The sequence below is a fragment of the Lampris incognitus genome, chromosome 10 (genome assembly GCF_029633865.1).
Source record: "Lampris incognitus isolate fLamInc1 chromosome 10, fLamInc1.hap2, whole genome shotgun sequence".
NCBI classification, from domain to species: Eukaryota; Metazoa; Chordata; class Actinopteri; order Lampriformes; family Lampridae; genus Lampris; species Lampris incognitus.
Window position 1 is genome coordinate 21,945,800 of NC_079220.1, and position 27,454 is coordinate 21,973,253.

Here is a 27,454-nt window from a genome sequence, read left to right on the forward strand (position 1 = left end):
ACCAGAAATATCAACTTTCTTGTATTTATCTCTGGCCAGTTCAGATAAATGATTTGCAACGGAGAGTGTGTATTTTCAGGGTAATGGGCTGTCGGACAGGCGCCATGAGGCATCCTATTGCATTGCATAACTCATCAAATGTTAAGTGGGTCATTCTGAAGTTTTGGATCCACAAGAACTCTGTAAATTCATTGCGGGGAATGACCTCTCATAAGTCCCCGATACTATGTGGCCGCTGCCAGGTATATGGGGCTTGCCTTTCTATCATTGTGCACAACACATGCCCTTGTCGCCTTTAATTGCTACCACAGCTATTGCAGTGCATGGTATACAATTGAAATCACCGTGTCAACACTTATCAGGTCTTGGAGACTATCGCAAGAGGAGAAAACCCAGCTTAACATCAATCAATGGAAACACATTTACAATTGTGTTTTGTCGACTAAAAATAAAAAAAATTGCTTCCATTTTGCACAAACTGCAATGGAAACCTGCCTACTGACATCAGCAAGTAGATAATTTGTTAGAACAGGTGTTACACCAGCAGGTAAAGAGAAGGAACCAAACTCACACACACAAAAGTCCACTCACCCCTCATCTCAGAACGCAGGTATGTCGTCGGATTCTGGGTCCAGTTCTGTCCTCCCAAGTTTAACCGGGCCATATCTGAATCCAACCCAGTCAGCCCACTTCCTCCTACTACCTGGTTAGACCCATCACTCCCCATCCAGCTCTTCCCCCCTGTGACCCCTGGAGAGGAAGCACTCCCCACAGCTGCTGTCTCCTCGACAGAAGGCTGCTTGCTCCCAAGGTCTGCAGGCCGCGAGCGAGTCCTGCGTGCCAGCGAGTATGACTTGCGTTCCACCGGCCGCTCAGCAGGAGGGGAAACCTCCCGATTAGTTGACGATGACTGAGGGGAGGAGTCTACGGTGAAGGAGGACGCCAATGCAGGGCGGGACCGCGTCGCACGGCCCCTGTGTTCTTGTTGTTGCTGTGGCGAAACCGACTGGCAGGCACCTGGTTGTGCCGTCAGTGACACTTCTGTCGTTGTGTTAGTCACCCCTGACTCCTCTTCATCCAAATCCCCTTGATGACAAGAAATTTCCTCCACAACCAAAGGAGGCCCTCCTCTTCCGCCACGCACCTCTCGGTTGACTCCGCCCCTTTCTCCTTCAACCAAAGCAAAACCCTGCCGGTGGCTGTGGGCAGCTTCGGACTGAGTCTTAGAACCCTGTCTCTCTCTAGGATGTTGAGGTGCGTTTGATTCATTATTCCTGTACTGGGACTGTGCTTGATTCTGAGAGGGTCGACTGCTCTGGAAGCTTCGGTTGGGAGGAGGGTGATGGGAGGGAGGGAGCCTGTTGGAGGGGGTGTAGCTGTGGTTGTTGCGTTGAGAGGAGGAGGCAGTGAGAGGAGAGTGGGATGAGGAAGAGGAATGGGTGAAGGAAGGAGGGGGAACACTTCCCCGGCTGGGACCTCCTCCCCCGCTCTGCCATGAGCGGACAGGTCTTTCTCCTCCTCCCCCCTCTCTCCAGCGCTTGTCTCTACCAGGGGATGTGCTGTACCTGTGAGGGGCACAAACAGACATCTATTGAAGTTTACCACACCCAGGGGAAAGAAAAGGGGAAAAAAGCTTCCCACATATGACCTCTGTTCTTTACAGGGCTGTATCCAGTCAATGAGAGGTTTAAAACAAAGCTGCATCACTGCATTAATCACCAAAGAATCTTCACACCGTTTACGTTACTACCATAATCCTCTGATTTTCAAAACAAATACACATCATCCTGATTAATGCATCGCAGCAATGTATGAAACATGCACGTTTTTCATTTCAAAGAACTTTTCACATAGCAACTTGTTTTTTTTTTAATCTAGTTTGCCAACTTATTACTTTTCGTTTCTTCTTGTGGTTTTAACATTTTTATGAGTGAATAAACTGAGCTGAATTTATTTCCTCACCTGGGTCGACGTTGTCTGTATGGCCGTTCCCCTGGCCCGCCCCCATTGCGAATGTCATATCCATATATGGCAATAAGTTCCTCTCTGCTCTTGGGCGCCTGCTCCTCCTCCCGGAACCTGTCATGTTCCCAGCGCCCCTCGTCCTTCCACAACTTCCTGTTACGGCCTTTAGGTCTGCAAATCATGGAACAACAGGCAAAGAGTGAAACAGACAGGCAAATGGATAGACAAAGATAACAAACAAGGTAGATATACAGTGCATCCGAAAAGTATTCACACCCCTTCACTTTCCCCACATTTTGTTACGTTAGTCTTATTCCAAAATAGATTAAACTCCTTTATTTCTAATCAATCTACATACAATACCCCATAATGACAAAGCAAAAAAGGTTTTGTAGAAATTTTTGCAAATTCATTAAAAATAAAAAAACTGAAATATTGCATGTACATAGTATGTATTCACACCCAAGGGTTGAGGCACCCGTGGCAGCGATTACAGCCTCAAGTCTTCTTGGGTACAAAGCTACAAGCTTGGCACATCTATATTTGGGGTATTTCTCCCATTCTTCTCTGCAGATCCTCTCGAGCTCTGTAAGGTTAGATGGGGAGCGTTGCTGCACAGCTATTTTCAGGTCTTTCTACTAGAGATGTTCAATGGGGTTCAAGTCTGGGCTCTGGCTGGGCCACTCAAGGACATTCACAGACTTGTCCCGAAGCCACTCCTTCGTTGTCTTGGCTGTGTGCTTAGGGTCGTTGTCATGTTGAAAGGTAAACCTTCGCCCCAGTCTGAGGTCCTGAGCGCTCTGGAGCAGGTTTACATCAAGGAACTCTCTGTACTTTGCTCCATTCATCTTTCCCTTGATCCTGACTAGTCTCCAGTTCCTGCCGCTGAAGAACATCCCCACAGCATGATGCTGCCACCAACATGCTTCACTGTAGGGATGGTATTAGCAAGTGATGAGAGGTGCCTGGTTTCCTCCAGACGTGACGTTTGGCATTCAGGCCAGAGAGTTCAATTTTGGTTTCATCAGATCAGAGAATATTGTTTCTCATGGTCTGAGAGTCCTTTAGGTGCTTTCTGGCAAACTCCAAGCGGGCTGTCATGTGCCTTTTACTGAGCAGAGGCTTCCGTCTGGCCACTATATCATAAAGGCCTGATTGGTGGTGTGCTGCAGAGATGGTTGTCCTTCTGGAAGGTTCTCCCATCTCCACAGAGGAACGCTGGAGCTCTGTCAGAGTGACCATCGGGTTCTTGGTCACCTCCCTGACCAAGGCCCTTCTCCCCCGATTGCTCAGTTTGGCTGGGCGGCCAGCTCTAGGAAGAGTCCTGGTGGATCCAAACTTCTTCCATTTACGAATGATGGAGACCACTGTGCTCTTCGGGACCTTCAATGCTGTAGAATTTTTTTGTACCCTTCCCCAGATCTGTGCCTGTCTCTGAGGTCCACAGACAATTCCTTTGACTTCATGGCTTGGTTTCTGCTCTGACATGCACTGTCAACAGTGGGACCTTATATAGACAGGTGTGTGCCTTTCCAAATCATGTCCAATCCATTGAATTTACTACAGATGGACTCCAATCAAGATGTAGAAACATCTCAAGGATGATCAGTGGAAACAGGATGAACCTGAGCTCAATTTTGAGTGTCATAACAAAGGGTGTGAATACTTACGTACATGCAATATTTCAGTTTTTATTTTTAATGAATTTGCAAAAATTTCTACAAAACCTTTTTCACTTTGTCATTATGGGGTATTGTGTGTATATTGATGAGAAAAAAAGGGATTTAATCCATTTTGGAATAAGGTTGTAACATAACAAAATGTGGGGAAAGTGAAGGGGTGTGAATACTTCCCGGATGCACAGTACATTATATGGACAAAAGTATTGGGACACCTGGCCATTACACCTACAGGAGCTTTTATGACATCCCATTCTAAATCCATATGGATTGGGGGAACCACCTCCATATTAATATATGGAGTTGGTTCCCCCTTTGCAGCTATAACAGCTTCCACTCTTCTGGGAAGGCTTTCCACAAGATTTTGGAGCGTGTCTGTTGGAATTTTTGCCCATTCATCCAGAACAGCGTTTGTGAGGTCAGGCACTAATGTTGGACGAGAAGACCTGGCGTTCTAGTTCATCCCAAAGGTGTTCGATGGAGTTGAGGTCAGGGCTCTGTGCAGGCCAGTCAAGTTCTTCCACACCAAACTCACCCAACCATGTCTTAATGGACCTTGCTTTGGGCACTGGGGCACAATCATGCTGGAACAGAAAAGGGCCCTCCCCAAACTTTTCCCACAAAGTTGGAAGTATAGAATTGTACAAAATGTCTTGGTATGCTGAAGCATAAAGATTTCCCTTCACCGGAACTAAGGGGCCTAGCTCAACCCCTGAAAAACAACCCCATACCATTATCCCTCCTCCAACAAACTTTACAGTTGGCACAATGCAGTCAGGCAGGTAACGTTCTCCTGGCATCTGCCAAACCCAGACTCGTCCATCAGACTGCCAGACAGAGAAGCTTGATTTGTCACTCCACAGAACACGTTTCCACTGCTCCAGAGTCCGGTGGCAGCGTGCTTTACACCACTCCATCCGACGCTTGGCATTGTGCATGGTGATGTAAGGCTTGAATGCAGCTGCTTGGCCATGGAAATCAATTCCATGACGCTCCCAGCGTACAGTTTTTGTGCTGATGTTAATGGCAGAGGAAGTTTGTAACTCTGCAGTTATTGAGTCAACAGAGCGTTGGCCACTTTTACGCACTATGCGCCTCAGCACTCATTGACCCTGCTGTGTGACTTTACGTGGTCTGCCACTTCGTGGCTGAGTTGCTGTTGTTCATAAACACTTCCACTTTTCAATAATACCACTTACAGTTGACTGTGGAATACCTAGGGAAGAAATTAAAAGAACTGACTTATTGCAAAGGTGGCGTCCTATGACAGTACCATGCTTGAATTCACTGAGCTCTTAAGAACGACCCATTCTTTCACAAATGTTTCTAAATGCAGACTGCATGGCTAGCTGCTTGATTTTATACATCTATGGCAATGGGTCTGAATGAAACACCTGAATTCAATGATCAAGAGGTGTGTCCCAATACTTTTTTCCATTTAGTGTAGGTAAGATTATGGCTAAACAATGTCATCTATGCAAAAATGAATATAAACCATTTAATATCTGATGTAACATTTACTGTTCAAACCTGGCTGACTGAACAACACTCACCAGACTTCATACTGCTGACAATCAAGCAGTTGACCACCTGAGCAATCGGCTAGTCAAATCCAGCCAGGTGACCTTTCATTGCATTTGGTTTAACCTCCCTCTTATTTGGAGTGATTTCAAAAAGGCAGTATTGAAGAAGCCATATCATAACTATGGCTCACATGATGCAGGCATGGTGCATAACAAGTGTGTGCTAGCTGTTTTCCAGGAAATCACTCCCGTTAACTGTAATTTCATTCATTCTAACAATTCCTGATTTTGTCTCTGTCGCCATTGTTATTTGCAATTCTGCTTCATCTTGTCTCAACTATTTAGCCCCTTGATCACTCTCAAAATCTGGTCTTGGACTTTCTACTTTGTTTGACATGAGCCAGGTTTTGTTTTTTTTTTGCAACAATTCCTGATGAGAAGGAGAGCACATCTGATCTCAGGAAAGACTGAAATTATTCCCTGCAAGATTTCTAGTTATCAAAGCTAATGTCAGGGGGTTTCTTCCCCATCTATACTACCCTTTCTCAATTTCAGCATTCTACATGGTGCCATAGTTACTGTACACGGCCTAAATAAACCTGCAATCATTTTTAACGACAATATCCTCTTACATATGTGTGTGTCTGTCTCTGTGTGGCTGTATGACTGTCCATACCTCTCGTCCTCCTGGGCATGCCCCCTTACATCGTGTTCAAAGAAGAGGCCCTTTCTGGGGATGTAGGCAGGGTTCTTCCTGTCCTCGTCATCATCGAGCTTCTGGCCGGGCTTTCCCCCTGGCTTGGTCTCTGGATCATCTGTCGACTCCTGTGTGTGCATGTATGTGTTTTTCAAAGCAGAATATGAGATTAGACTTGTGCATCTACTATCCACTTAGTGTCGATTAATCACCCCCCCTCTTTTTCCCCCAATTATATTTTGTCAATTACCCCATTCTTCCGAACCTTCCTGGTCGCTGCTCCACCCCCTCTGCCGAGCCAGGGAGGGCTGCAGACTACCACATGCTTCCTCCGATACACGCGGAGTCACCAGCCGCTTCTTTTCACCCGACAGTGAGGAGTTTCGCCAGGGGGACACGTGTGGGAGGATCACGCTATCCCCCCCCCCACCCAAACAGGTGCGCCCACTGACCAGAGGAGGCGCTAGTGCAGCAACCAGGACACATCCAGCTTCCCACCCACAGACACGGCCAATTGTGTCTGTAGGGACGCCCAACCAACCCGGAGTTAACATGGGGATTCGAACCGGCAGTCCCCGTGTTGATAGGCAACACAATAGACTGCCATGCCACCAGGACGCCCCGTCAAGATGATTTTTCTTTACAACTTTATCTAACAAAAATAGAGAGAGCCAACACTAATTCCTGCACCTTAAAGGTGCTCTATACAATATTCAGTACCAGCATCCCAGACCAAACCAAAACAACACCCCCTTTGCATTCCTTCCCCCTCCCTTTGCATTCTTGGCTAATATTTCATTCGTTTGGAATATTGTTTTTTTTTTTTTTACAGGATACAGTAATTTTAGTAACACTATTAACGTATTCCGCTTGGTAATGAGTTATTTCTTCGATCTGCCAAGTGGCCTTAATCCATGTAACGTAATTATTAGCTTGCTAGCTATCTTGTTAACACTAGCTACCTCACATGCACTAACATGCACATGCGGCCAAACCGGCTTCCAAAACAAAAGAACAGAGACACTCGAATTACAACATACACAAAGGGAGTGTGACTTCATTCTTTCTTAAGGACACCATTACGCCATGATCATACATGGCAAACAGTTGTTTGATGCTATGTTTGAAATCTCGTTTATAGCACCTTTAAGGGTCAAAAAGTGATGATAAATCTATTTGCTAACCATAATAACCCTGTCTGTCAGGGCATTCAAGGCAGTAGACTTGTTCCCATCCAACACAAAGTTGGCTGAAGACAACAACCAGTTGAATTTGAACAGACGCACAAATTAAATTTCAAATCTGATGCATTTCCTTTAGTTAGTTTTAACTGAATTAACAAACTCCCTGTGTACAGGGCAACATCCAAAACATTGAAGAAAACAGACCGGTTGGCAAGGATTATTTGACATTTGAAAAATTTGAAAATTACACTTCCATTACTCCTTATTGCATAACCAGATATTATTCTACATCAAGTTAAAAATCGCGCCACAAAAATGGTGTGATATTTGCCATATTCTTTTTATTTGAAGTGTTGTGTTTCCATTCAGCGTTTGGTCACAAAGCTTTAAAATTCACATTAAAATTGCTTGAGGGGTTGCGTGATGGTGGTGAAGTGAGCACAGCCTTCTGTCAGAGCTCCGTGCTACTCAGTTTCATTTCTTTAATTCTCTTGACAACAACTGAGTATTACACAGTCATTTAGTAAAATGGGAAGAATCCAACGCAAAGAAAAGAAAGATGCCCCATCTGCACCAGATGAAACTACTCAAGAAGGTGACCCGCATGAGCCCAACATCTCTGACGAACTTGATTCTGCCAAAGTCCTTAATTTTATGACTGCCAACATTATCAAGGTAATCAATGGAAAAACTCGGCCTGTTCCCCAAGAGCATTCATTAGCATGCAGTGGAACTCCACAATGCTGGAAAATGACTAGCTGAAGTAGAGGCTAGGATTTTAGCTTCAGAAAATACCACATCAGTGCAAGAACCAAGAATACGCAAGTTTGAAAAGCAAGTCAGTGCTCTTACGGAAGGTTTGAACATGGCTGAGAATTACAGCAGACGCCCGAATATCCAAACTGTTGGTTTGAGAAGGTATGGAGAAAGGCCAGCCAGTGGACTTTTTAAAAATGTGGCTGCCTCGTGTTCCGACGCGTGTAAGTAATTAATGTTCAATGAAAGGCGAGCAGGCAGGCAAGCAGGTGTGGGCAATCTGTCAGGCAGAGCGCCAAGCGGGCCCAATCCTGTGAAATTGTCACAGTCATCCTCATCTCACGCACACCCCTGCCACCAGAGTTGAATTGTCTTGGAACTTTTTTCTACGCGATGCAGTGTCACCCCACAAAATCGACAAGAGGCAGATCCAGAGAGTTCCTTGAGATGGGGACTGAGGTGAGACAGGAGCATGGTGATATAGGATTTAGTTACAATGACCTTTGCTGCTTTATCTTGAACATTAAAAATAATCTAATGACTTGACACAGCTGGAGCAGCACTTTTTGAAACTGGTCCATAGCGAAAAAATAGGCACAGAACTAGCTACCTAATGCAACTTAACTCACTAGTAAACTAACTGAACTACTGTGAAAGTTTGTAGATGTTATTTAGTTATAGAATCTTTCAATATTTCTAAAAGATATTTTAATATGTTGCTATTAGACATTTTAATATGTTGCTATGGGATAGTCAGAGATGAAGAAAGTAGACAGGAGCACAAGATGCAGCAGAGTAAAGTGAAGAGTGAGGTGGCAAAGGCAAAAGGAAAAGGCATATGGCGAGTTGTATGAGAGGTTAGACACTAAGGAAGGAGAAAAGGACTTGTACTTATTGGCTACACAGAGGGACCGAGCTGGGAAGGATGTGCAGCAGGTTAGGGCGATCAAGGATAGAGATGGAAATGTGCTGACAAGTGAGGAGAGTGTGCTGAGAAGGTGGAAGGAGTACTTTGAGGGGTTGATGAATGAAGAAAATGAGAGAGAGAGAAGGTTGGATGATGTGGGGATAGTGAATCGGGAAGTGCGGTGGATTAGCAAGGTGGAAGTGAGGGCAGCTATGAAGAGGATGAAGAGTGGAAAGGCAGTTGGTCCCGATGACATACCTATGGAGGCATGGAGGTGTTAAGGAGAAATGGCAGTGGAGTTTTTAACTAGATTGTTTAACACAATCTTGGAAAGTGAGAGAATGCCTGAGGAGTGGAGAAGAAGCATACTGGTACCGATTTTCAAGAATAAGGGCGATGTGCAGAACTGTAGCAACTACAGATACATCATGAAGATATGGGAAAGAGTAATAGAAGCTATGTTAAGAGGAGAGGTGACGATTAGCGAGCAGCAGTATGGTTTCATGCCACGAAAGAGCACTACAGATGTGATGTTTGCTTTGAGAATGTTGATTGAGAAGTAAAGAGGAGGCCAGAAGGAGTTACATTGTGTCTTTGTGGATTTAGAGAAAGCATATGACGGGGTGCCAAGAGAGGAGGTGTGGTATTGTATGAGAAAATCGAGAGTTGCAGAGAAGTATGTAGGAGTGGTGTAGGATATGTATGAGGGAAGTGTGAGTGGTGAGGTGTGAGGTTGGAATGGCAGATGGGTTCAAAATGGCAGTGGGATTACATCAAGGTTAGGCTCTGAGCCCTTTCTTGTTCGCAATGGTGATGGACAGGTTGACGGACGAGATCAGGCAGGAGTCTCCGTGGACTATGATGTTTGGGGATGACATTGTGATTTGTAGCGAGAGTAGGGTGCAGGTTGAGGAGAGCCTGGAGAGGTGGAGGTATGCACTGGCGAGAAGAGGAATGAAAGTAGTAGGAGCAAGAGGGAATACCTATGCATGAATGAGAGGGAGGACAGTGGAATGGTAAGGATGCAAGGAGTAGAGGTTTACAAAAGTTTGTGAATTTAAATACTTGAGGTCAACTGTCCAAAGTAATGAGGAGTGCAGAAGAGAGGTGAAGAAGAGAGTGCAGGCAGGTTGAAGTGGGTGGAAAAGAGTGCCAGGAGTGATTTGCGACAGAAGGATACCAGCAAGAGTTAAAGGGAAGGTTTACAAGATGATTCTGAGACCAGCTATGTTATATGGTTTGGAGACAGTGGCACTGATGAAAAGATAGGAGGCGGAGCTGACAGTGTTGAAGATGCTAAGATTTGCATTGGGAGTGACGAAGAAGGACAGGGTTATGAACGATGATATTAGAGGGACAGCTAAGGTTGGATAGTTTGGAGACAAAGCAAGAGAGGCAAGATTGAGATAGCTTGGACATGTGTGGAGGAGAGATGCTGGGTATATTGGGAGAAGGATACTGAATATGGAGCTGCCACGGAAGGGGAAAAGAGAAAGGCCAAAGAGGAGGTTTATGGATGTGGTGAGGGAGGACATGCAGGTGGCTGGTGTGACAGAGGAAGATGCAAAGGACAAGAAGAAATGGAAACAGATGATCCACTATGGCGACCCCTAACAGGAGCAGCCGAAAGTAGTAGTAGTAGTAGATTTATTATGTTGCTATAGCCTATAAAGAAAATACAGTTGTACTAGAAGGGATACAGTAGTCACAGAAGCCGTTTCCATGATTACCACGTGTAAAGCACCTCGTGTTTACTTGTGGAGCACTTGTCTGCCTGTCTACTTACATGAGGAGCGCATTGAGACCCTGCGGATCCAAGCGGATATGCAGGCAGAGTGTTGCTTACCAGCTGAAAAGACCATTAAAAGCTGGAGAGAGCTCACCATTCGCAAGCACCAAAACCTGACACCAACAAGAGCTCCCCGCCCGGTCCTGGTGCGACTACACACATTTAGAGACAAAAAGAGGGGGATGGAGGCTGCTTGCCAGGCAAGCCAAAATGGTGCCATCATTCTACAGTGATTTCTCTGCAGCAGTGGTGAGAAATCGCAAGGCACACAATGCGGTGAAACAACGGCTATGGGAAAAAGTTATACCATACACTATACTTTTCCTAGCTACTCTACAGGTATCCCATGCAGGCTGCAAGAAGAGATTCGACACACTGGAGCAGAAACGCGACTTTCTCGACTCCCTGCCTAGCTCTTAATTTCTCCTGGTGTAGTCTGTACTGGTTGGCTATCTTTACTGATATATATTGCACAAATACCTCTATGTTTTTTTATTTCTGCCGTTTGGGCTTTTATCGGGTTGATTCGAGTGGCGTAGCTGCTTGAGGTAAAAGCATTACTTAATTTTCACTAGGTTGTTCTCACTGGGGAGACTGGGGACTTTTTAAGTTTTGGAAAATGGTTTTTAAACTCTATATTCTGTCAAGATAAATACCCAATTGAGATATTAATGCATTGCATATGGTAGCATGTCTGTTAAGAAATGACTGACACCAAAATTAAGATTTTAATAACTTTAATACTATTTTTCAAACAATTTAAAATCACTGCTGTCCAACACCTGTAAATGCTGCAACACCTCGGTGGTAGTCATGGTGTGTCTGACACGACGTCTGTAATCAGACATGTTGGCAATAATCAAAAATCAAGTTTAGACTATTACTCTGCACTGGAGAATGCTAGCGTGTTTCAGAGCAAGGAACTTGGCGAAGGAAACGATGCGACCAACACACATCATAAATAGTGACATGATGTGCATGATCACACGCAAATTACAAGCCGTCTTTTTGACGGCTCATCATCGTTTTAGGTAGATCTTATCATAACTTTTTTGTGTGCAATTCATCTAAAATTCATTTTAATGCAAATATATGCAATTTTAGGAGCATTCGGGGAATGGCAGGTCTGCATCTTTTTTATTCCACAAAGTTATTAAACTTTGTAAATCCAAAACCGTCAAAATGACGGCCTTGGTCGTCTAGTGTTAATGCACCCCTCCCTATTTCAAGTACCACATTTACAACTAGTATTATCATGAGATCTGTAGCTGGATAACTTGTGTGAATAAGGACAAAAATTCTGAAATTTGCCATTTGCTCAGACTCACACAGGTTTGGCATGTAACACAACTTGGTCTCTACCATACATCAAGTATTGCATCCACTACTTATTCATTCGTCACGACTCTAAGCTTACCTGTCCATCTCCACTCTGTCTTTCTCCAGCTAGGTTTCCTTTCTCCTTTGTCTTGCCCTCCTCTTTACTCCGCCTTCCCTCCTCTTCTTCCTCCACCACCACCACCACCACCTCCTCCTCCTCTTCTTCTCCCTGTGTAGGGCCTTGGACAGCAGAGGCTTTGGCTTTGCTGGCCACTGCTGGAGCTTCCTCTTCACTGTAGTGTTCCCCCTCCTCTTCCTCATCTCCTGCCTGACGAGAGGAGAAAGAAATTATGTCGGGTGTAATGTTAATGATCCATCAATATATGTATGCATTAATTCACGTTATATATTACACAGATGTAAAAAGGAGAGACAGGTGGATCGAGCAAAAAAAAATGGAGAAAAAGTGAGAGAGCAACTGTTAAAGCTGAAATGGTACATACTAACAGACAGCAACTGAAAATAAAAATACAGCAAAGCAAAACAGAGGATTAACCTACCAGCCATTTATATATTCGAAGAGCTTAAGAGCTTCAGTTAAAAAGCTTACGATTCGAGATCCTAAGCTTTCCAAGCATGTGGTTTTCAAAAACAGTTAAAAAAAAAGTCACTATTTCTGTCATAAGGTAACCAAATAGATATTTCACTTTTGCAATTTTATAAACCTGTGTTTTACTACATGCTACATATGGTTGGAAAGCTTAGAAAATTCAAGATTTTCATATATATATATATATATATATATATATATATATATATATGGTTAGTTGGTTAATCTAATAATTAAAGTAGAAGACATGGTTGAAAAGCTTAGAAACGTAGCTTTTTATAGATACAGTGGTGCTTGAAAATTTGTAAACCCTTTAGAATTTTCTATATTTCTGCATAAATATGACCTAAAACATCATCAGATTTTCACACAAGTCCTAAAAGTAGATAAAGACACCCCAATTAAATAAATGAGACAAAAATATTATACTTGGTCATTTATTTATTGAGGAAAATGATCCATTACAAATCTGTGAGTTGCAAAAGTATGAGAACCTTTGCTTTCGGGATCTGGTGTGACACCCATTGTACCAGCATAATTGTATATAAATGGTTAGTTGGTTAATAATTAACAAAGTAGAAGGCATCGTTTAATCATAGGCAAGGCTCAGTATTTACGGTTTTTACCGATTGTCACCGAAAAATACCCAGATTTTCACCTGGATTTTATGTTTCCACAGATCCAAAAGTTGTTCCTGTTCGTGTGAAGTTATGTAACAGTGTCCTATTGCAGTGAAATTCGGCATGCTGGATGGCTTTGAGAAATAAAAAACCGAAAATGCTGAGCCTTGATCATAGGCATACAGAATCTGACGAGTGGACAGATTTCGGTGTAATGATGCTTTGAAATACTTAAGCAACCTTTATGAAACACGTCATGCACAAAACTGCTTCAGTTGGCTTTGGTGCCTCTGCTGCTGCAGTGTTCTGTGATCTGACAACCCTGATCAAGGGACATAGGCTTGGCATCTTGTTGAACTAGGGAAAGGCAAGCTTTTCAAATTATGTTTGCAAGATGCAAGCAGCAAAATGCTCCTCAATATGTTTTCAACTTTTGGTATTCTCCTATAAAAAGCACCAATCCTACCCACTCTGAAGGGGAAATAATGACTTGGACCACAAGTGTGGTGTGTCCCTGGACAAAAACAATTGAAAGAGGATCCCTGAGTATTATGAAAGACTATCCTTGTCCATACTATGAAGATTTTGTAAGGCTGATTTTTTTTGTGTGTGTGGGGGGGGGGGGGTCTTTCACACTATTTTAGTCTGCACTGTAACACCATTTTTGAGTATGCTCACTGCTGCGCAACTCAATTTCGTTACAGGGATTAATCTCTTCCTCTGTCTCTCATCACTTTTATCACTTCTGGTGTGGGAAGATAGCGGCAAGAACTCACGTTTGTAGTGGTCTCACACAGTACCGACTACGCAGTGACTTTGTCCATGTCTAAGTTTGTGTCATCGTGTGAAGTCTTTATTTTGATCGTCGATTTTTTTTTTTTTTTAATGGCTGGGAGAGCTGGCATTGGATCAGCTGAGAGAGCTTGGTGTGCTGTGCCCTGTGGGCCCAGGGACCACAGCCCTGCCCGGAGCTGCGCCCTAGAGAAAATGCCGAGGCGGTCTGGCAGCAGCCTCGCTTAGCGTCAACTGTGCAGTGTTTTTGTCTGCATCTGCTTTTGTGTCACTGTGTGGAGTGCGGGGGACGTATGTCGAAGGTATCTGGCTGGGAGAGCTAGCACTGGATCAGCTGAGGGACCCTGGTCTGCTGCGTCCGGTGGGCCCAAGGACCACAGCCCTGCCCGGAGCTGCGCACGAAGAGGAAGCACCGAGGGCAGTCTGACAGGATGCAGAAACAGGGCAGGCTAAGCTAACTGCTAGCCCATGCAGACCGGCAGTCCAACAGTCATCCTGGTTGGCATCCTGTTCTCTGGACAATGGGATTTCTGAACTGTGCTGTTAACTGTTTGTGTTTTTTTGCTTTTCTCTCTGTTTTTGTATGTTTTTGGTAGTGTCGTTTTGAGAAATTTTGGATATGTTTTTATCTTTTGTGTTGCACTGCTGCCACCTAGAAGAAATGACATTTTCTTTCTTTTGGGTACGTGATTGAAATGACAAATTGTTCCTGATTCCTGATCTTTCTAATTGTTACAAGTGGGACCAAATCCATCGATGATCTAGGTCTAGGACCATATCCAACAGTGTGTGTAGATGCTGGTGGAGGAGGGAGGTGACCAAACTAAAGACATGAGAAATACTGGTGGGAAGCAGTGGCAGAAGTGAGGTCCTCCTACCTCTGAATGTGAGCCATTTTCCTCAGGATCTGCACTTTCATAGTCTGACAAGACCGCTGAGGAGAGGGAAAGAAACAGAATATATGAGTGATGAAAGTATTATTCACCAGGAATGGAAACCAAATGTGTATCAATCTTCAAACAGCAGTCTTTATTAGAAGTCATTAGGAGACAAAGGATACATGGAGAAATGCATTATTTCCAATAGCCTAGTGTCACTTTACAGGGTGCATAACTGGCTGGTTAGTACAGTCAAAATTTGCAGAGCAACAACTATGCACAGGCTTGCAGGCTGAACTAGTTAAATCATTGTCACACCAGCACTTAGCGTGCAACAGTCTGCGACTGGTTCACCATGTAATAGGTCTAACATGGGAAGCATCTCCATTTCCTTTTCTGGTCTGGTCTAATTGCCTTATATGTCTTTGCAAAATGCCTTAGGGTCGAGAATACCCAGCAGTGTTTCCCCTATAATTGTACAGGCCTGGCGGGCCATCAGGTCAACGAGAACCCTTGCCAGCGAGGCCAACAAAAAAAGATTTATTTATTTTTTTAATGCCAAAAATAACGCCAAATATCTATCCACTTGGACATCAATAATCATTTGCATTTGGGAGCCTCTGTGCAGCACTGTTCCAAAACGTGAGTCAACCTCGGTGTCATTGCCTGGGAAACTCTTGACGCAATGCGAACGCCACTGCTATCAGAGTCCCTTTAAATTACTACATAGCGAGAGCACAAGTTTATGGGATGCAGGTTAGCTAAAAAGCTCTAACGTGGGGTACAACCAAATGTATTAACGTTTTCCTCCAAAACATTTCCCAAAACAAATTTCCAACATGATGCCACGGTGAAAATTTTCTCCAAGCCAAGGAAGATAAAGTTCAGCAATGAATCATGCAATGTTCATGATGTGCTAATTCTTATGCAAAGTTCATAGGTTACACAGCTTATTTTTATGCAATATATCCTGTCCAGGGTGTCTCCCCGCCTGCCGCCCAAAGACTGCTGGAATAGGCTCCAGCATCCCCGCGACCCTGAGAGCAGGATAAGCGGTTAAGATAATAGATGGATATTATTTTATTCATTTTTATTTATTTTAACCTTTTATGCAATAAATGCAGCTTATTAAGTAATCCTGTCCTTTTGATCACTTTATTTTAAATCTTGAATATACCGAGCGAAAACAAATTTGAACGAAAATACAAATTGCAGACCACCTGCTGCATCATCTGACTGAAGCCAACCACGCCAATGTGCATCGTCCATTCAGGGTTTTTTTTGGTGCATACCACCAAGCCTGAAAAAAAAAAATTCTAGGGGCAACACTACCCAGTATACCTATATATTCATAGATGGGGAATTTTTGACCTTTGTTCCTCTAAGAAAACAATCCAGATACAAGATACAAGGCTTCCTTTGTCCCCACTGCCATCCAATTGTTAAATGGTAGATAGCATTCATCTGTTGTCTGCAGATCGCTTGTTTCCTTGGTCTGTATATTTTAACTCCTTTGGTTCTCCTTGCCCACTATGTCCTGTTGTCAATTCTGCCTTGGTGTTTGTGTTTTGTTTTTTTGTAAGAGTTTTATTATACTGGCTGCAAACTAATTTCCCTGTAAGAGACAATAAAGATACTTTGACTTTGACCTGACAATGTGTAATATTACTTGGCTATGTGCCCCATTTTGGTGAATTTCTACTACAGCAAAAGAGAAGTAGGCCTTACATTTTCAATTTTAGCCATTTTTAAACAACTAGGCCCATTGCATTTTTATGTCAACTCTTAAAAAGAAGCTTACCTTCTCCTACCCCATCTTCACTCTCCTGTAAGAGAAAAAAAGCCATTATTAGCAACTGAAGGAAACATTAACGTCAAAATCTGACAAAGCAACTACAAAGCATGTTTTGTAGGTTATTACATAAGCTAGACAGTCAAGGAAAAGCACGATTTAAATTTCAACCTGTTTTCCCCCACAATATTTACCCGGACAAGGTAAATTGAACATACTTCATTTCAGCACCACCCCACTTCCCATTCACACCAGGGGCTTTCCAGAAGAGCCAGAGCCTTCCAACACTGTTCTTTACAAGGGAGATGCCTCAGAGTCAAAGCCTTTCTCAAAGGTACCTAAACAGTAGTTATGTATAGCTGTTTTCAAACATGCATTCTATAACATTGTCGCATGATTTTTTTTCCGGCACTATTGGTGGTTTCCCTCATTCACAAATGATAAAACAGTGCCTTCTCTCTAGTTACACCCCATTCATGTCGGGAGCCTTTTATTTTATCGTGGACTATGGCATCTCCAACTCTATCAAACAACTGCATATTGATTTCATCCGATGCAATGGCTGAAAAAAGCTCTCTGTCTTAGGTCGGTCCATTTCCAGATGTTTCTAAATAAACTTCTTTTGCCGGTTTAAAAACAAATATCCTGCTTCAGACAAATGTCTGCCATGAACAAGCTGTAGATATGTTCTTTGTGATTGGTTCACACACTCTTGTAAAAGGGTCTTGTGTAAGATAAATACAGCAATCTTACAGCTTTTGTTCAAACCACTGTCGTTACAAAACATTTCTGTAGACATTACTGTGTCTTGAAATTGGCAAATTTCCAATATAGCTTTTAAGGATTATTGACTCTTGGCTTGCATTCACACATGAGCCTGACATGTAAAATTACCAAACAATTTACAGATAAGTATGAGTGAATGGGATTCAAGTGTGTGTGTGTGTGTGCGTGCACATGGGGGGATACTTGTTTGCTATCACTTGCTATCTATACTTCCATGGTTCACAGCCAAGATGTTAAAGACAATATAGAATTGATCAAAATAAGATGAGGGTTGCAGAGATTGACAGTTTGGAAAGTTCTGAGTGTTTGGATAGAGGAAATTCTGAGCTGGATTTATATCTTTGCATTTGCTTTTTTTACCCGGACGCCATTGCATTGCTCATTCTGTAAGTACCACAGGCCGAAGGATAAGGTGGTCTGACAGCCTTGTGTTTTATGAATCTATAGAGCCATCTCACTCCACTACTCATTTTTTACAAAGATAACTCTCACACAGACTAAGTGCTGGTTTAAATTTTTCTAAAGTCGTACAAGAGTGTTCGGGAGGACTATTAAGGACTGTATAGGTGGTTGTTTGTTTGTATAGCTAGCGTTTGCCCCAAGGTGTCGGTGAAGACAGAGTACACAGAGTGTAGATTAGGGCTGTCAATTTAAGAAAAAAACATATTCGATATTCGTGGCAGAATTGTACCCTTATTCGAATTTGGATTCGAATTTCCACATAAAAAACGGTCTTTAAAATGGCAAGACTAAAAATAACCCGTAATTTATTGACCAGTAATTATTTTGATCATGCGTTTTACCATTTGTATCCACAAGAGGGGACAAGCAGACAGACAACATATTTCGGTCGAAATAATTAGTGAAGTTTAATGCAAATTATGAAGTCAAATGCTGCCATATTTTCAAAAACAATTACCACAGAGTATGCTTCTCAAAAAAGTAATAATAATGTCAATAATCCTCATGGCAATTGGGCTGCATTCAGCGCTGCCATGGCAATGTAACGTAGGCTACTAACAGAACGTGGCCTATAAGTAGCCTAGGCAAGCCCACCAAACTAAATAACCAAAATAAATAATAATAGTAATAATAAAATTAAAAATAGTGGGTTATGTGGCCTTTGTAAATACGATTATACATAGCCTACACATAGGCCTAACTGGACTGGGAGGCTACAAATTATTCGCCAGGAATATCAACTGGTTAACGTGTTCAGTGTCAAGAGCGGAGCGCTTTTTGTTAACAATATTCCCAGCTGTGGAAAAGACTCGCTCAGAACGCACTGATGTCCCGGGAAGACTCAGCTACTTTCTTGAAAGCTGCGCCAGGTGGGGATATTTTGCGCTACCCAGCGTCTCCCACCATAGAAGAGGATTGCTGTCTCCCGGCATCGTTGTCTCTCTTCGGTAGCACCACATCTCTTGGTGCAGTACATTTTCTTGGTCGTCCCTCGTCTCGCCCCTTCCCTTGTATGTTTCTCCAAACAGATCGCCCATTGCCGTCAGGGCCGTTTTTCGTGCATGAGTGTCTGAGCTTAACGAATGCTCATCTGTCCCACTTTCAAATCTCACGGCCATTTCTTCTTTAATGTTTGCGTGCACTTGGTCCTTCTGTTCCTCTGATAAATGCATTAAACCATGAAAGCGGGGATCCAGGTATGCTGCTTTATTCAATAACATGAATGTTGCTTCGTTATTTTTGTCATAACGCTTCCTCAAATCTGTGTCGATATTTGCGGTCATTTCCCTCAAGCTGGGCATTGCATTAGGAATGGGTGAGCCAATTTGACACAGTAGTACATGCTGTAAAGGCAATACAGCAGAAGCTGTGGGATATTTGTTAGTTGACAAAGCCTCAGTCGAAATCTTGAACGGTCTAAGTATTTCACGCATCTGTTCAACCATGGACCATTCAGTTGTGGTTAGTTCGAGATTTGACCATTTTTTCTCAAATATTACAGCTGCAACAGCTGCCTGTTGTTCCGATGCCCTGCAGATCATTTCATATGTACTATTCCATCGCGTGATGCAATCGTTAATTAATTTATCAGTTTTCAAGCCCAGCAAACGCTGTTTATCCTCCAATAGGTAGCTGTTGGTAGGTGACCTGCCGAAATGTGCGGCTGCTTTCTTTAGCCTGCCAAGTGTCGTGTCTATGGCTCTGACGTCTAGCCCTTTACGTACAGCTAGATTGATTGTATGTGCCATGCAAGGTATGTTAACGGTATCAAGGTATCTCTCCACAGCATTCACATAGTTATGTGCATTGTCTGTTGTGACTGCGATCACCGATTCACGGGGAATGTGAAAATCCCTCAGTGTGCCAGAAATGCACTCAGCGACATTTTCTGCAGTGTGGCTACTTCTCAAGTCTTTCGTTTGTAGGACAAAATCGTTCAGTTCCCATGCCTCCGACATTACGTGTGCTGTAACTGTAACATAAGAGTCTGTGGCTATAGACGTCCACCCATCTGTAGTGAGTGCAATTTCCTTATCGCTTAGTATCTGGCGTACATTTTCACGAGTAGTATCGTAGAGTTTCACAATGTTTTTAGTTATTGTGGTTCTGCTCGGGATAGTGTAACGTGGCTCAATTTCACGAAGAAAATCTTTAAAGCCTCCACCTTCCACGATGCTTATTGGCCGCATGTCTTTACATACGAATTTGGTGAGTTGTGAAGTGATTGCCTCTTTTCGTGTAGAGGACAGAGCAGCCGAAGGTGAGAAAAACGTTGTCAGCCTCGGTTGTTTAGCAGCAGACGCACCAGCAGGGTCCTGCAGTTCTTTGTATTCGGCCGGATGATGGAACTGCATGTGAGACCGTAGGTTGGTCATGGAACTATGGTATGCTAGTTCACGCTCACATAGTTTGCATATACCTTGCCCTTGTTTTCAGTCTTTCCATTTACACTCCAAAAACCAAAGTGTTTCCAAATCGCACTCCTAAGATTCTCTGGAGTGACGATCTTTCTGGTATGCTGATCATCGGGCTCGTTGTTGGCAGCACCAAAATCCTCCATTTTCTCGTTTCTGGCTACAGCCTAGGCCTACGTTTCCGCTCCATGGACTTATGGGCCATGGACTTATGGGTAATTAGAGCGGGAATTCTTGCCGTAGCCTACTTTTGGCATTTTTGACATTGATTAATTAATAATTTTAAAGTACAATCAATGTATTTATTTATTTATTTAATTAATTCGAATTTCCCCATTTACATTCGAATCTCGTGTTTTTTTTGCAAATTCGAAATTAAATTCAATATTCGAATATAATGTGACAGCAGTAGTGTAGATTATAGTTTAATCCACTTTATTCCAAGGCAGCACAAAGGCATGAGAATTCTTCATTGGTTTCGCAATCATTAACATGCTGTGTGGTATATCCTTATGGACGCACACATGCATAGATCAAAAAACAAACTCCAACTTAGATCGTCCTCTAGTCTGTAAACGTAATATTGCTAGGCTAGTAGCAAACTTTCTCTCGCGTCTCCATTGGGAGGGTAGCCCAGAATGCCTCTGGTCTTGGGGGCGGGGCCAAGATCTGTCAATCATCAGCTTTGTGAATGGAGCCTTTCTAACAGCCGCCCCCAAATGTATAAAGTACATTTGCTCCACAGAAAGGTGACAACAGTCTATTGGGGGGGGGGGGGGGCTGAGGCACCCGGGTTTTGCTCTTCTTCGTTATCTGGAATGGCTGGCAAAACAAACAGCCGGGCTACTGGTCTGGCAGACACAGTCCTTGATCTTCACATCGGCTGACCTGACGTGACCGTCAGCACTCTTGCGTACTTTGATGACATGCCCAATGGGCAAAAGGGCTCGTGGCAGGTTCGGCTCGACCAGCATCACAACAGAATCTTCAGTGAGGTGGACTGGAGTGGAGTGCCACTTCTGGCAGGTTTGCAGACCGAGAAGATAATTCCTGATGAAACTAGACCAGAACTGGTCCGCTAAGACATGAGTGTGCCTCCAGCGGCACAGACTGATGAGTTCGGTCTCGGGATAGATGATCTGGGGTAGAGATCCATCAGGCCGCCCCATCCGTCAGGCCGCCTTGGGTGTAACGGGGTCAAGGTCAGTGAGACTGGAAGAGACATAGCCCAGTGGCTTCGAGTTGAGGATCCCTTCCACTTCCAGAAGCACGGTCCGAAGTACTTCTTCTGCCACAGATTGGGCTCCTACTGTGGTGTATAGAGCAGTCTTGACGGAACAGATCTCCCGCTCCCAGACTCCTCCAAAGTGGGGTGCAGCAGGGGGGTTGAAGTGGAAGGTGACCTTCTGCTTAGCAAGCTGTCGTTGTAGCTCAGGAGACAGCTCGGCGAAGGACTGACGTAGTTCCCGCTCTCCTCCCCAGCAGTTTGTTCCCTGATCAGAGACAGCTCTGCTGATGTCCCCTGCTGATGTCCCCTTCCTGAGGGCCATCAGGAAGGAGTCAGCATCAATGCTGGCCAGGAGGTCCAAATGTACACCTCGGGTGGTGAGACATTTGAAGATTATACCCCATCTTTTCTCGTTGAGTTGTCCCACCTTAACGTGGAATAGTCCTTAGCAGTCCATTCCCGTGGAGTGGGATGCAGGCTTAAAGAGACGCGAGCAAGCAGGGGGCAAGACCGCCAACTTGGGGACAGCCGGTCAGGCCTTCCAACGTCGGCATTCAGTGCAGGTGTGTTGGTAGCGGCAGATCGCTTCATGCCCGCGCAGGATCCAGAATATACGGCGAAGCTCAGCGAACACTCTCTCTGGGCCAGGATGGCACTGCTGGCTATCGATATCCTGAATCAGGAGTTTGGTGGATGGGTGACTAGGGTCTAGGACAATAGGGTGCACAGTTGCCTGGCCCAAATCTTCTGCTTGACGGAGTCTGCCTCCGACAAGGATGAGTTCGCTGGCTTCATCAAACTCGGCGGCTAAGGTAAGTAGTCGACTGCTAGAGGGAATGGGTTTGCCTGCTTTCAGAAGTCAGAGCTCCCCTGGGAAGCTATCCTGCTGGCCTCTCTTGAAGATGAGTGTCTCTACGTTAGTCCATGGGCCAGAGCCCAAAATTTCCTATTTCGGTACACTCAAGGTGGCAAAACTTACTTATAATTTTTGAAAGGATCCATGTCTGTAGATGATATTTTGGTATGATAACCATTCCTGAATGGCAGCTGTATCACAGTTATCAGCTCATGAAGTTAACCACCCCCTAAAGTAAATTGCATTTTAGACGCTGGTGCATATCCTGGTTTAGCCTCATGGTCAGGACATTTTTCAATGTTCTATAATATTGTCTTTGGTATCATTTTAAAGGGGACCTTCTTAGCTTTCATTCAAGCCCTGTTGTGGATATTTCTCACAAATATAGAGGTCACTTGAGCTCTTCAACCCGTCAATAACACACATCTTTCTGCAATGTTCGCCTAAACTATATACTTTCTTTTAGCCCTGTGGCATCTAGGAATATCAGGGACACAAAACACAAAAACTGGAATACTCACAGGACTGTAAAGATTCAGGAAATGTATAATATACCCATACTATTTCATTGTGTGAGGTGATTGTGAACCTTAAATTAGAAGGGCATTATTACTAAGAAACTAACTAGACCAAAGCCAGTTAGTCCATGGGTCAGACCAGATATCGATATCACCCAAGGTGACACAACTTCACTGGTGCCATTTTATTTGGTACACTAACAGAAGTAAAATAATACATGATAGCCTTTCCAAATGAGCAGCTATTTCATTTTTCTTTCAGGAAACCTGTTTCTGTGCCTCTCACGATTGTGTATTTGCCCAGATTTTTACAAATATAGCATTTCAACACCCCTGGTACTGATTAGCCTAGCTTAAACTCTGGGACAGTTCTTAGTTGGCCAACAACCAAGGATAACCAGTACTGTGTACTTCCATTCATTGTGCTAAGCTAGGCTAACGTGCAGCCAGATAGCTTTCTACTAAACACATATAGAGGAAACTGGTATCTATCTTCTTGTCTCACTCTGGAGAAGATTGTAAGCTAATTTCCCATAATGTTAGCATGTTCTTTTAATGTATATGTTAATATGATTAGTTAAAGTGGCTACGAGGAACTTTCATCTTGTGTTGATTTTAGCAGCCTCATGTGGACAAAATACAGCTGTTGCATAGCAACTAGGTAATGTATCTATTTGTGGCTATGTAAGATAAATAATGGTAATATGACGCTGGTGAAGCAAAGTAAACTTTGTTTTAGTAGTGTTCATACACCTAAGTTACATGTATTTGTTTGTATGTGGTAGGTGAAAACTGACTGAATATGGCCACTGGTGAACAAGCAAGTTTTTACCCAATACCAAAGCGCCCACGGGTGGAGTGCATTATCCACTGTTCTGATGATACAGATAAGCTGGTTTCAATACAAAGTGTCGACTCATGGAGAACTCTGCTCAGGGCAGCTCAGATACGAAATCATGCACCAGTTTTGAAACTGGCAAAAGACATTCCTGAGGGACAGATTCCAGCAATCTACTACCACAGAAAGTGTCGCAGTATCTTCACTATGAAGCAAATTCTTGATGGCTTCCTTGCAAAAGAAAAGAAAAGTTGTGTCTCTGCTGAAGAGAAACAATCTAAGAGAGTAGCTCGACATGCTCCAAGTACATCTAGGACTTATGATGCAGAGTGCATATTTTGTCAGAAAATATTCCAAGAGACAGAATACGAGAGAAGTACTGGTGCAGTGTCGAGAACTGCGAGCTGATGCAAAGATCAGGAGTGCAGCCACAAAGAAAAGGGACAGCAGAATCCTTGCCATTGTGAGTAGAGACCTTGTAGCAGCTGAAGGGCACTACCACAGGTCATGCTCTAGACTTTACACCAAAGAAGAGGTTTCCAAAGGAGAGGTTGCCAGCAATGAAGATGATGATGCTGCAGCCCAGTATGAAGCTGCTGTGAATAAGGCATACAATGAGCTGTTCCTCTTCATCAGGATGGAGCTTTTTGGCAATCCTCAAGTGATGACAATGACTGATCTCTCTTCTAGACTGGTAGCTTCAATGAACTCCCAAGGCATTGCCCAAGTCAAGGAATCAACCAAGAAGCACATAAGGCGAAACCTGGAGAGTGAGTTTGCTGGAGCCTTGCAGATATTCCCTGATGAGAAAGGAAAATTCCTCCTCTATCCCGATAACTTGTCCATGAGGGAACTTGCCAAAGAAAATCAGTCTCTCAAAAGGGAGCTGCAGACCCTGAAAAGTGTCAGTGCACAAGATGTTATAGCCAAAGCAGCCATCAAATTGAGAGCAGACATTAAAAGTCAAGATGTTCCTCAAACCTGGCCGCCTGAAGTCAAACCAGAAGCAGAATGTCCTACCATTCCAGAGTCGCTCATTATCTTCCTGTATTCTCTACTCACAGGCTCAAATGATCCTGATCATGCATCCCAGAGAGTGCAGTGCCTTCTGCAGTCATTTGGCCATGACATAGTATATGCAGTGACATGTGGAAATACCAAGCCTTCCAAGCACATTGTTCTGCCATTCAGTGTCAAATCGTTGACAGGAAATGTAGAGTTGATAAACATCCTCAACCGACTTGGTCACAGTGTGTCCTATTCACAGATGGAAGAGATCAACACTGCCCTGTGTCTCCAGAAACTCTCATCATCAGGGAGTGGCATTGCCCTTACAGCTAACATCCATCCTGGCATATTCACAACTTTAGCCTGGGACAATATCGACCGTCTTGAAGAAACTGTCAGTGGTGAGGGAACATCTCACAGAGTCAATGGGATTGCTGTGCAAGCAAAGCCAGTCAACCCACTTCCTGTCCAACCCATGCCCACTGTTCCCAAAACAAAGAAGAGAAGCATTGATGGACCCCCACCAATGTTACCAACTTACAATGCTGGACAACGGGTAGGGCCACCACAAAGCAAAAAGTCAGATGCCGATACTGCAGCCAATACTAAGCTTGCCAGAGAGAAAAACCTTCTTTGGGTCCTAGCACGCATGTCACAACAATAAGAACAGTCAGTCAGCAGCTGGACAGGCTTTAACATCCTGACTCGAGGAGAGATGACGGTCATCCCCGACAATATAGGCTATCTGCCTACCATCAATGCTCCAGCGACACAAATGTCTACTGTCAACGACGTGCTTAACCAGTCACTGAGCATCATGCAGTGCTTAGGCCTGAGGAAGATTGTCTGTGTCTTTGACCAAGCCCTGTATGCGAAGGCTGTCGAGATCACGTGGAAACACCATGACAAGTTCCATGATATCATCGTTAGGCTTGGGGTATTCCACACCATCTGCACACTGCTGGCAATAATAGGAAAGCGTTTCCAAGATGCTGGACTCAAAGACCTCTGCATTGAGTCTGGCATGATTGCAGAAGGCTAGATTGCTGGTGTTATGGATGGCCGCAAGTACAACAGGGCAGTGCGACTACACAAGCTCCTGGATGAGGCTCTCATGCGACTGACCTTGAATGGTTTCCTGTCCTGGTTGGAAGAAACTCACAGGAATGACATGGTTCACCTGAATGAGACACTGAAGACCATTGACAGCCTTGGGAAAGAAGTCTCACAACATGCTTTGAAGGAGGTCCTCGAGAACAGCTCTTGTACACGCATCATGGATCTATTTGAAGTCTACCGTGAGTTCCTTAGAGGTGGAAACGGCAGCCTCTCGAACTTCTGGATGTCCTATTTGGACATGGTTGAAATCTTGTTGGGGCTCATCCGAGCATCCAGAGAGGGAGACAGGATGCTACACTTGGCTAGCATTCGAGCAATGATCCCATGGTGCTTTGCTTATGACAGGATGAATTATGCACGCTACCTCCCCTACTACTACGCCCAGATGTCTGAGCTGCCCATCACACACCCAGATGTGTACACAGAATTCATGGAAGGAGGCTTCTCAGTCCAACTGGGCTCCACCAATCCCTTTGGCCGAATCCCTGTTGACCAAGCTATAGAAGAAACGGTGAACAAAGACACCCAAACAGCTGGAGGGACAAAGGGATTCAGCTTGAAGCCAGGAGCTGTGACCAAATATTATCTCACAGCTGAGTATAGAAGCATGTACCTCAGACAGCTGAGAGACCTGACAGGTCAAGGCAGGTGCAAATGGTCTCATCCAGATCTACAGAGTCCAAGGATCAAGAGAGATGAAGCAGATGTCCAGTCTCTCATGGACCTTATGGAGAATAACTGGCTCAATCCTATGTCCCCTGATGAGATTGATTTGGTTAGCCTCTCCACTGGCAACATGGCTCCACCTGATGTGACCATAGATCTCTTGAGAGCTCTTGAGAAAGGAGAAGAGGCCTACCAAGCATTCCAGCAAACAAGGTTAGATGCAGACCCACCACCTGTGAAATTCCACGACAAGATGACCAAGCAAAGTCTGAAAACATTCTCCAATGTCAGCACAAAACAAGCTCATGGAAAGAAAGCACAGGATGTGGTTCTGAAGGCAGATAGAAACCTTTTCAGTCACATGATCCTGGTGGCTGAAAGCAGGAGGGGAATCTGAAGGATGTCCTTGCCTACCCATTGGGCCCACTACCATGGGCACTGGCAAATGCTGATGGGTCCTTATGAAAAACAAACAAGGCTGCACTTGCCAGAGAGCTTGAAAAGAATGTATCTCCTGCAGAAGACATCCCAATCCCATCTACTTCCATCATTGATGGGATGAGCCTGGTCCAAAAAATGAATGGCAACAACAAAACCTTTGCACAGGTGGCAGAGTCAGCCTTGACCCAGGTCCTCCATGAGGGAGCACAGAGTGGGAGGATTGATGTTGTTTTTGATGTCTATCACCAGACTTCGATCAAAGATGCTGAACGACTGAACCGGGGTGGAGACATCACTCTCCAGTACAAGAATCTTGCAGGGGGACACCACGTCCAGCAGTGGAGAAAATTTCTGTGCAGTTCCTCCAACAAGACCAGTCTCATCAAGTTTCTGGTGGAAGAGTGGAAACTCCCACGATACAGAGCTATGCTGCATGGCAAGGTGTTGTACATGACCTGTGAGGAAACCTGCTACAAGTTGACAGAAGATGGGTGTGAGGAAGCAGCAGAACTGCACTCCACACATGAAGAAGCTGACACCCGTCTGCTCCTGCATGCATTGCATGCAGCAAATGCGGGCTCAAAGTCAGTTATCATCACAGCTGAG

The 27,454-nt window shown here is 44.1% G+C and overlaps 1 protein-coding gene across 2 annotated transcripts in view; it reads right to left on the reverse strand.

Moving 5' to 3' along the window:
- The window catches only part of casc3 (casc3 exon junction complex subunit), a 54,765-nt gene that overhangs the window by 18,942 nt on the left and 8,369 nt on the right, over nt 1-27,454 (reverse strand). For both annotated transcript variants that reach the window (XM_056287432.1, XM_056287431.1), the window contains exons 2-7: nt 16,522-16,546; nt 14,721-14,776; nt 11,918-12,148; nt 5,844-5,992; nt 1,963-2,136; nt 592-1,565 (exon numbers count right to left, since the gene is read on the reverse strand). In XM_056287432.1, coding sequence (XP_056143407.1) covers nt 592-1,565; nt 1,963-2,136; nt 5,844-5,992; nt 11,918-12,148; nt 14,721-14,776; nt 16,522-16,546 — 1,609 coding nt within the window. The remainder of the gene's footprint in view (nt 1-591; nt 1,566-1,962; nt 2,137-5,843; nt 5,993-11,917; nt 12,149-14,720; nt 14,777-16,521; nt 16,547-27,454) is intronic.